We start from the raw sequence: 11255 nt of genomic DNA, 5'->3' as shown, positions 1-11255 counted from the left end.
TTTCCCCTTGTGTATGTGTTTGGTCTCTCTCTCTTTCCCTTATAAATAAATAAAATATATTTTTTAAAGATTTTATTTATTTATTCATGAGAGACACACAGAGAGAGAGGCAGAGACACAGGCAGAGGGAGAAGCAGGGACTCCACGCAGGGAGCCCAACGTGGGACTCCCAGGTCTCCAGGATCATGCCCTTGGCTAAAGGCGGTGCTAAACCGCTGAGCCATCCAGGCGTCCCAATGAAATTAAAAACAAACAAACAAACACAACATCACTTCTTAAAAAGTAGGCTCCATGCCCAATGTCGGGCTTGAGCTCATAACCCTGAATTCAAGAGTGGCATGCCTTACCAACTGAGCCAGCCAGGCACCCCACAACATCTTTTCTGAGGAATTCCTGCCCCCATGCAGAACCTGAAGTTAATCAGCTAAACCTAAATCAGCTAAATGAAGGGACAGTCTACAAAATAACTGGCTTGTCCTCCTCAAATCACTCAAGATGGAAAAAGGCTGAGGGACAATCCCAGATCCAAAGAAAGTGAAGACACAGGCTATGTGATGAAACAGGTGGTCCTACACTAGATCCAGAGATGGAAAAGAAGACCAGAAAGGCTACCCAAGGTATAATTGGGACAATCGGCCAAATTTGAAGATGGACTGGGGATGAGATAATAGCATCGTTTCAGCAGCACATTTCCTGATTTTGATAAAGGTACCACGGCCATGTAAGAGAAAGTTTTAGTCCTTAAGAAATGCGCAATGACGTAATATATGGATTTTTTTGTGTGTTAAATAAAAAAATGTACCTGGCCTTCTTCCGGAGTAACTTCTGAGACTCAGGATAATGCACCAAAATTTCATTCAGGTCCTTCTTATCCAGAATGAAGAGGTTGGTAAACCCGTGGGCGACCACATTGGCTGTGCGCCGATTCCCGCCCCCAACAGCCAGTAAGCTGGGGTAGAGAAGGAAGGAGGTGAGACCTGGCAGGCTGGGGTTAGAATCCCACTAAAATGTCCCTTCCCACCCCCTTCCCGGAGCGCAGTGGAGGCCCCACATGATCGAGAGCCAGGGCTCACCCTGCATATGTCAGCATCCACAGTGGCCTCCTTCCACCAAAGGGCCCTTGAGGACGAGGTCTTCCCTCCCATGGACAGCCCCCCACCCCAGTTTGGGCCCAGGTCCGCCCATTTCACCCCAGCTCCCCTCTGACCTTATTTCTCCAAACACAGATCCAGCTTTCAGCGTCACCAGCACAGCCTTCCCATCGGGGCCGCCCAACACCTGCACCTCTCCTGCCTTTATAATGTACATCTCTCGGCCTATCTCCCCCTGAAACAGAGAAGGGGTGAGCCCCTCTGCCATTACCAAAAGTGACCACAGAGGCGGCGGGGCTGGGCCCGGAGGCCACTGGTGCAATGCAGAGGACCCTAGGATGGCATCCAGCCCCACCACTGACTCAGTGTGCGGTACAGGGTCAGTCGCTTCCCCTCTGGCGCCTCAGTTTCCCCATCTGTGGATTGGGGAGAGTGGCCACCCCCGGCCTGCCTGACTGACAGGATTACTTGGGGAGTTAGTGATGTGATGGAAAGGGAAGTAAGCTAGGTAAGCTAGAAGGTGCATGTGTGATGGCATTCTGCAAATTCCTGAATCTACACGCCAGTGGAGGGCCCGGAGGCATGGAGAAAATTAACAGCGGTTCATCCAATAAATTGATACCTAGCCCATGTCCCTTCAGGAGCTCGGTAAGTGTTTGCTAACTGAAAGAGGAATGATAACAGCATCAGTAATGAAGTCCAGTGCTCGTGCTACATTTCCTGTGCGGGGCATTGCTCCAAGTCCCAGGTCCTCAACAGCTCTGGGGCAGGAACTCTTTGCCCGAGGTCGCAAAGCTAGGCCAAGGGAGAGTGGGGATTTGAACCCAGACAGCCTGGGTCCAGAGCTCATGGCTGCTGTGGATGGAATGGTGTCCTTCCCAACCTCATATGTTGAAGTCCTCACCCCCCGTTGTTCAGAACGTGACCTTTTTTTGGAAATAGGGTCATTGCAGACGTCATCCATTAAATAAAGATAAGGTCCTACTGGAGTTGTATGAGCCCCTAATCCAATACAACTGGTGTCTCTAAAGGGGATACTCGGAGACAGAGACAGTTATACTGAGAAGATGATACAAAGTGACACAGGGAGAGGACAGCCATCTATAACCCAAGGAGAGAGGAGCAGACCCTTCCCTCGCAGCCCTGAGAAGGAACCAACCCAACTAACCCCTTGATCTTGGGCTTCTAGCCTCCAAAACTGAGAGACAATGCATTTCTGTTGCTAAAGCCGCCCAGTCTCTGACACTTGGTTGGAGCAGCTGGAGCAAACGAATGCAATGGTCTGAATCCCAAATCAAAGCAAACGAATGAATGAAAGCGTGCATGCATACATGCACGACTGAGTGAATGAATGAATGAATGGCTTGCTTCAGACTGCAATCAGAAACACCCAGTCTACCATGCACCTTCCAATCCTCATGCCCTCACAGTCCCCTGCCACATGTCCATCACACCTGGAATGTTTGAAAGGAGAGAGAGCAAAATAGATAAATTGATTACACTTTGTACTCATTCGACAAACGTTTCCTGGGCGTCTCACACGTGCATGAGCTTCTCAACAGGAAAAAAGTTTCATGTCCCTGTTCTTCGTCCAATTTGACACAGGGCTGAAGGGTCTAAAGAGCTCACCCTCGCCTCATTAACCGCCCTGGGGTGGGCAATCAATGGTGGGAGGCGACAGGTGGGGGGAGGGGGGTGCCAATCTCAGCAAGATCAGCGCAGCGCAAAACTGGACAGCAGAGGGCGCCATTCCCACTTGCTCATCAAGTGCTCTCCCCCGCCAACTCCAACCACCTGGTTCGGTCTTGCTCCTTTGCCAGCAAGTTCTACATTACCCAAGGATAGTAACAGCGGCAGTGGCACCGACTCTGCCAGCACGGTGCCAAACTCTGTAGGCACAGCTTATTCAATTTTCACAACCACCCCAGGAGGGAGTACCAGCAACATCCCTACTTTACCCATGAGAAGCGAGAGACTCAGAGAGGGCAAGCCACTGCCCCAAGGGGCACAGCTAGGAAGTAGCCCTGGTGTCAGACAAATCACCCAAACCCCTCTTGGCCTCTAGGGCTGCAGCTCTAAGTTCTCAACCATCTCTCCTCAGTCCCCACGGCTCTCTGCTTCCGGAAACTTCACTACTGTACAGCATACAACTTTGGCATGGGGGCCTTCTTGGGCTGGGGTTTCCTGTGTCTCAGAGGGGTTGCTTGGGTGTTTTGTTCACCCCTGTACACACACCCAGCCTGAACAGCTCTGTAACAGGGGAGCTGAAATCTGAGTTCTTGCCTTTCCACCCTAACCACCCACTCACAGGTGACCTTGGTCTCACCGTGTATCCCAGGGAATGGGAGCAGAAAGGGCCTCAACACTGTGTAGCCCCAGGTTCAAATCCAAATGTGTTCTAGGATCTGATGGGCAGTTTAAGGAATGAAGGGAGCCTGGTAGAGGGCAGTGGGGAGGGCTGGGGCCTGTGGAATCAGGAGAGAGGGTGATGTCCCGCCCTCAGGAGCAACCCCTTCTTCACTCCAGTAGACTCTTGCTATTTGGGACAGTGGAGCTCAGTTTTCAGCCAGAAGTCTGGATTTTTATGTAAGACCTTCAAATTTTTTAAAGGTTGGGAACTGATCCAACATTTTTTTTTTTTTAAGATTAGGAAAAAAGGGGAGCCTGGGATCCAGCCCTGCATCCAGCCTGCTTCTCCCTCTCCCTCTGCCTGTCTCTCTGCCTACTTGGGCTCTCTCTCTCTGCATCAAATAAATAAATAAATAATTTTTTTTTAATTAGGGGGAAAAACCCCACACCCCAAACCACAAAACAATGTATGGGCTGGTTCCTATATGAAGGCCACCAGTTTGCAACCTCCAACCTACCCCAGCCCCATTTTCCTGATAGGAAGACCAAGACCCTGGAAGCAGCTCCATCTATAGGGTCAAGGCCCAACCTCCTGCTCGGCCCCTTACTTTCCTTTTCTGGAAAGCGGGGTTCCTCATCCCAGTGCCCCTGGTCCTGTGTCCTGAGCAGAGCCTGAGGCACACCTGGGTTCAAGGCCTGGAGCCAGACAAAGCCACCTCATGCCAAACAACCCGAGAGCCCTGGGGTCAGCTCTCCCTCCCCAGGGATGCCGCTCTCCCTGGGCTTGCCAACACTCCCAGGCCTCCAAAGGCACCCCCTTCAGCCCAGCTCCCAGCAGGCAGGTGCACCGTAAATCCCAGACTGTCGTGCAGCTGCCTCGGGCCACTCACCTTCTTGCACACGTAGTCGTTGGGCAGATAGACGACAGAACGAAGCCTCTTCAGCATGTCAAAGATCAACTGCCGGTCACAGCCCTGTCCCCAAGAAGAGGGTAAAAGAATGCCTGTTTAGGGGACGATGTGGCCTCGGGGCCTTCCCGGAAGCCCGGGGATGGGGGTCCTGGGGGGGCCATACCTGGAAGAGAGCCACTTTGCTGACAATGTTATAGTTCACGTCGATGGCGAGGTCCAACCGCATCTTGTCTGGAAGCTGCACCATCAGTTCTGACTCGTCTGGAAAGGAGACCCTGGCAAGTGTCAGAGGCACATCCAGGCCTCTGCCCCACCCTCCCACGGGGCCCTGGCCACACCATTCCTCTGCCCCCCCGGACCACGCTATACAGGGAGAGTCCCCTCTCTGGGTTGTTCAGATGCTATTCCCTGTGCAGGGAACACCCTCATGTCTTTCCCTGGTTAACTTCTACTCATTCTTCAGACCTCAGGACTAACGTCACCTCCTCCAAGAAGCCTTCCCTGGAGATCCCCATGCCCAGACATTCTGTTTAGCAGTCTCTGTGCTGTAGCAGTGATCACACCCCTCATTGCAATGGTTTCTTCCCACCAGCCCGAGAACTGAAGTATATGGAACACTTTTTTACAGAGAGCTTTACAAAGGTGGTTTTAGTAAATCTTCCCAACAACCCGAGAGGTCCCCACTACTATAATCCCCACTTTGCAAGAAAGGGAGGCTCAGGAGGGCAGTGACTTGCCCACAGCCACGCAGCCCAGGGGAAATGGCATCAGCCCCCCACCCCGGTTGTGGGGTCCTGGGCCCGTCCCAGGAGAGCAGGGGCCGAGAGCGTTTTGCCCATGATGGGGTCCGCCCCTCCCAGCAGAGCGCCTGGCACAGAATGAATGTCGAGGCCAGGGACAGGAAATGCACTGCCTGACCTCGATCCCGACGCCCCTCCCGCTGCACCACCATTATTTATGGGCTCAAGTGTGGATCTGCACGACCCTGGCCCTCTCCTGTGGCCCCTTCGTGTGGAAGAGGGCAATGGTTCAGATGTCACAGGGCTGTCACTGGGACAGAATGAGGCAATGGACGGCAACATGTCTTTACAGACTGAGTGCAATAGCAGCAGATAGCGGCGAAGGCTCGACCACTCACTGTCCACAGATTTGACAACCCCTCGGCTCGGCTCAGGAGATTGGGCGCTGAAGTGTGGCTTCTTCAGAGAGGGAAGCGCGTGGAAGCAGCGGGGCCCTGAATCAGCTGAGACAGTTGAGGGGGTTCTAAGGCACAGTGCCAGTGGCCCACTGGCTTCTCAGGGGCTTTCAAAATGATGTCTAAGCTCTGAAAACTAAATTACTAGCGCCCCAAGATTTAAAAAAAACGACTGGGGAGAAAATGTGTGACTTAATTAATGTATAAGTAGCACATTCAAATTTAATTAAGAATTTGATTAGAATTCACGAAAACTTCACTACATTTAAAAACAATGTACAGGGGCACCCGGGTGGCTCAGTGGTGGAGTGGTGTGATCCTGGGGTTCCAGGATCGGGTCCCACATGTGGCTCCCTGCATGGAGCCTGCTTCTCCCTCTGCCTGTGTCTCTGCCTCTCTAAGTCTCTTTCATGAATAAATACATAAAATCTTAAAAGAGAAAAAAAAAGAAAGAAAACAACGTACAGGTAAGTTTCCCCCACTTCACAAGGGTCACTGAGCCCACCCTATCATTGGCAAGAAAGCAGAAACGGTGGTGAATTAAAGGCATCATTGTGGCCAAAGAATCTCAGAAGCAAAGCATAACATCAAAAAACCTAGCAAAAAATATGTGTATGTGTGCATGTATATGGAAGAGAAAGAGAGGGGCCTTCCCCCTGCCCCGATTCCTACTGTACTTCCATCTCTGATGGGGACGCATCTCAGAGGTGATGGGGGGCAGGGCACCTCAAGTCTTCAGGGGTCTCCTGACAGCCCAGTTGGGGGTACCTCATGGACCTCCCTTAGGCCCCCCTCACTTGAAAATGTTGGGGCCACAGCCAAGAGGCCCCAGTGCTCAGGACCTCAGGGACACAGGGCAGAGGCAGGGGCCAGGAAGGCAGGGGCCCAGGAGGAGGTGGCCGGGGGATAGCTGGTGGCACCCAGAGCACCCATCTTACCCAGCATGCCTTGGGACTGCCAGGTGTACTCGTACCAGGTCTTGACACGGTTCTGCACGGACCTGGGGATCTTGTAGAAATTCATGTACTTCACTGTGCTGTCCATGCAGCTGCGGTAGTAGGTCTGCCCGGCGGTGGCGGCCCCCACCACGTCTCTCATCTAGGGGCAAAGTGGAAGAGTCGAGGGTCAGAGTGGGGCTTTGGGGCCGTGCATCATGAGCACATTTACTCTACACAGACGAGGGGCGCTCGAGGAAGGGGGATCAGGAGGGAGGGAGGCTGCCGACAGGGGTAGGCAGGAGCGAGGCTGCTGACCCCCTGAGCAGCCTCAGGCCCTGGAGCCCCACCAGGAGGAAAGGCCTCGCTGGGCTGGGCTGCTTCTGGTCCCACCTGGCCCCTTGGTGCCTAAAGCCACTTTGACCGCAGGGAAGAAATGTGAACCTGATGTACTACTGCTTGGGGCAGGACCCAATTCTGAGGCTGCCTGACTCTGGCTTCCTGCACTGAATAGAATATGAGATGGAGCCCTCCCCCTGCACATTAGACACCCCCAGGGGTTTCTCTCCGAGGGAGCAGTCCAAATCCCCAGGCTTTGCAGACAGCCATTCAGCCCAGCTCCGCAAAGATAACCCAAAGGGACCGACCTTTCCAATGGAAGCAATGGTAGAGAAGATTGGGACCTAGACCCCCACCCCCACCCCTTTCACCCAACAGGTCCCAGAGCTCCAGGCTCCTGAGTCTAGGACTCGTGCTCTTTCCCAGACTTAGTCCAAAAGGAATGGCCACAGATGGTGACATTTCTGGCAGTAGTGGGAGGGGCCCTGGCAGACGGGTGGGTGGCAAGCCAGACTGGTGACCCAGCTACCTGTCCGATCATCACAGAGAAAGCAAAGACACCCGTGAAATAGTTCAGCCCCTGGAAGACAATTTCAAAGAGCGTTCTGGGGTCAGGCAGCCCACCAATGGTGATGAGGGTCTTCACAGCCCAGTAGTAACAGCGAATGTAACTAGAGAGAGAAGAGGAAGGGGACCTCGGTCAGCAAAGGCCCCACCCTGCTGAGCCTGGGTGGCCTGGCTCTGACAGCTGTGCAAGATGCAAACGCTTTATTTCTAAGTACAAGGAAAACAGCTTCACACCCACAGAGCCCTGCGGTTTGCCGAGCGTGCTCATAGATGCAGAGGCTTGTTGTCAACTCCATATACAGATGTGGAAACTGAGGCTCCAGGAGATTGTTAGAAAGACTTGGCAGGAGGATAGACCAGGGTCTTCTGACTCCTGATGTCTGGGCTCCCTCTATATTCTTTCAATGTCCACTAACTTCCCTTTGCCATCCCGCCACATTGGTTCATGGAAAGCAAGAGCGACTTTGCACTTGAAAGACATATCAGGACTACCTTTCTGACACTCTGCTTTTCCCACTCCTTTTCCAGATAGGGAAACTGAGGTCCCAGAAGGCAAAGGAAACGGTCATGGTCACCAGCTGGCCAGGTACAGAGCTGGGATTAGAATTCAGGCTGTCATCTGCTTCTCGGAGCTTCACCCACTGTTAGTAACACCTCTACACAAGTGCATGAACCTAGGAAGGGAGGTCTGGGTGATAGGGTCCTACTGGGTGGTAGAAGGCATAGGAGATGCCCCAAGTTTATCTCATTATCACAGAGAAGTAAGAGTCCTTCATACATCTGTTCACACCTTCAGGCTGTGCCCTTCCAATGGGTGAGGTGAGCAAGGCTCAAGGACAGGACAAGCCCAGCTGTCCTGTGTTCCTCCCTGGGTGTGCAGGAGGTGTCCAGAGCCTGCCCCACCTCCAGCGTCCTGATACACCCACACTTCTGAGGTCCCTGCTCAGCACCAAAACCAAGACCATCATCTGGCTGGCAAAGATCACCCAGTCTGATGATGACCCCAATTGGGTTCCCCCCTGGTGCTCTGTTCACCAGCTATTTTTGTAGAGCTGTGGTCAGAACATGGGCTCTGGGTGGGACTGCCTGGGCTCAAACCCAGCTCCACCACTTCCTAGCTGCATTAACATGGACAAATTATTAATCTCAGCAAGCCTTGGCTTCTTTCTCCTAAAATGGACATGGCAGGGATCCCTGGGTGGCGCAGCGGTTTAGCGCCTGCCTTTGGCCCAGGGCGTGATCCTGGAGACCCGGGATCGAATCCCATGTCGGGCTCCTGGAGCATGGAGCCTGCTTCTCCCACTGCCTATGTCTCTGCCTCTCTCTCTCTCTCTGTGACTATCATAAATAAATAAAAATTAAAAAAAAAAAGAAACAGTTTTAAAAAACAAATAAATAAAATAAAATAAAATGGACATGGCAATAGAACATCCTTCACAGGGGGACCGTGAGGAAAAAATGAGGTGCTAGAAGAGCTCCCGGGACATGATGAGCTCTCAGTAAACGTCCGCTACCAGAGCTTTCTCTGTCGCTGGCACCGGCCACACGCCCAACCGCTGTAGGGAACAGCAGACTCGCCTGTGTCCTCAAGCAGCTCACCATCTAATGGACAGCACGAAATCGTGCAAAGAGCCCTGGGAGGGAGCCCTGAAAGGGAGCAGAGGTTACTGGGGAGTTATGTTGGAGGGGTCTCCGCCTCTGACTACGAGCTGGGAGGCCTGGGGTGGGGTGCTGGGTAACCCTGGGCGACCCTGCTCCTCCTTCCGCCCTGGTACTAGACGTCTCAGAGCAAGGGTCTCCCCAGTAAAGCCCCGGTCATACCGTCCCCCGGCCACCAGAGGGCGTGCAAAGCAGCCTTAAGCAGAGAATGAGGGGAGCACCTGTCTGGGAGCTCAGGGAGTGCCCCTAGGCCACCAACAGAAAGGCGTGGGAGCAAGGTCCCCAAGCCTCTCCCCAAACGCTTTCTGGTTGGAGGAAACTTCTACTGGCGTGGCCCGTCTCAGGGTCTTGAAGTCCTGGCATCTTCCCTGCTACTGGGCCTGTGGGGACCCCTGCGTGCTCCAGGCCAGGCAGAAGCAGAGCAGGATGGGAGACCCCCATAGGTGTGAGCTTGGGTCCTCAAGCCCCTGGGCCAGAGCAGACACTCAACAAACAGTCACTACTTTGAAAGTAATTTACCCATGATATTGGACTTTTGGAGGGATCCTTCACCATTTGTGCTTTTTTGCACATATTGGGGGTTCCCTGTAGGATTTTGTTCAGAGAAAGGTAGTGCTGCCAAGACAGAGTGTCCCTTCTAAGGTCCCTGCAGGAGGAAGTCCCTGATAGCTGTCCCCTGTCTTCCCCTTCTCTGCTTGCCATTCCATCCCAGGCCTGCCCATGATAGGTGTGCCAGGCTCAATCCTGGGACCTAGGTTTTTAGCTTGTTGGAGCACAAACCCCTTTGTGAATCTAAGGAAAGCTAGCAACCTTCTCCTTCAGGAAGCCAGCATGTCCTCAAAATTTAGCTCCAATTTCCAGGAAGGTGGTGGTGGGGTCACCCTCTACGAGTCTGGATCCCGGGTTAGGAACCTCTCTCCTGGTATGCCGGCTTCCCTGTAAGAATGACTGTAGCTAGAAAATGGCCACTGACTCCTGTCCAGGCATGACCTGGACATGCTGCACACATTAGTTTATCATTCCCCACAAGAAATCTCAATGTAGGGACGCCTGGGTGGCTCAGTGGTGCAGCGCCTGCCTTTGGCTCAGGTCGTGATCCCCGGGTCCTGGGATCGAGTCCTGTATCAGGCTCCCTGCATGGAGCCTGCTTCTCCCTCTGCCTGTGTCTCTGCCTCTCTCTCTCTCTCTCTCTCTCTCTGTGTGTGTGTGTGTCTCTCATGAATAAATAAAGTCTTTTTTAAAAAGAAGAAATCTGAATGTAACACCATCTTCAAGTTGTAGAAGAGAAACTGAGTCTCAGGAAGGGAGGGGCCTCCACCAAGGTCACAGAACAAGTTTTAACGAATAGCTTCTGTTCTTCCCTTCCCTGGACTCCTAAAGTCTGTGCCCAGGCTCTCCAGGCTCACACCCCTGATCTGGACTCCAAGTGTTCCTGCTTACCTTCCCACATGGCCCTCCCTCCCCCTGATCATACCAACCCTTTGTCAGGGCCTTTTGTTGCTCCTCCTATCAGGTCCCTGGGCTTCCTGCCTATCTTGTTGGTCCATCCTCCCCTCAACCATCATCAGCAGAGTCATCTTTCTGAGATCCCCCTGGGCCCTGTCATCTTCCTGCTTCCAAGGTTTTGAGGCAAGAGGTGAGAGGGTAGCCCGGGTAGCTCTCCGCATCCATCTGACCATTACAAATGTGGCCGCATACAGGAACTCCCTGTACTTCCCCATCGGCTCTTCTGTTAAACCTGGAACCGCTCTAAAAAACATAGTGTACTAACTACAAAAATAATATATATATTTTTTAATCTTAGAAATGTTCATATCCTTGGCCGTGCCATCCCCCTTCAGGAATTTATTATGAGGAAACACTCAGGTCAGAGGACAAAGATGCTCACTGCAGCATCCCGGGTCAGACAGAAGAACTGGAGGCATACCTCCAGAGCCCAGCGATGAGGGCATAGTCAAAGAAACACTGGCCTCTCTGCACGGCAGGGATATTACTATTGTGGTTTAAAAAAAATTAATGATGGACAGATATGCATGATATTATGTTATTCTATATCCCTGTGGGTGACATATTTTTCCACATTTTCACATTTCTAAAACTGGGATGTCTCTTAAAATCTATGGGTACATTTGTTGTAATTTTTTTTTTTTTTTTTGCAAAAAGCTGTATTGACTCAAAAATGCATCACAGGATGGACTACATCTTAGAA

General features: G+C 52.4%; 1 protein-coding gene across 1 annotated transcript in view; it reads right to left on the bottom strand.

Moving 5' to 3' along the window:
* The window catches only part of CNGB1 (cyclic nucleotide gated channel subunit beta 1), a 64685-nt gene that overhangs the window by 8928 nt on the left and 44502 nt on the right, over positions 1-11255 (bottom strand). The window contains 6 exon segments of the mRNA NM_001284462.1: positions 803-949; positions 1208-1326; positions 4331-4414; positions 4515-4612; positions 6485-6644; positions 7350-7491. Of these exon segments, the coding sequence (NP_001271391.1) occupies positions 803-949; positions 1208-1326; positions 4331-4414; positions 4515-4612; positions 6485-6644; positions 7350-7491 (750 nt within the window).

This window comes from Canis lupus, chromosome 2 (assembly GCF_011100685.1).
Source record: "Canis lupus familiaris isolate Mischka breed German Shepherd chromosome 2, alternate assembly UU_Cfam_GSD_1.0, whole genome shotgun sequence".
Taxonomy (NCBI): domain Eukaryota; kingdom Metazoa; phylum Chordata; class Mammalia; order Carnivora; family Canidae; genus Canis; species Canis lupus.
Note: the sequence above shows the minus strand (reverse complement) of the source record. Positions and strands in the feature narration are given on the sequence as shown.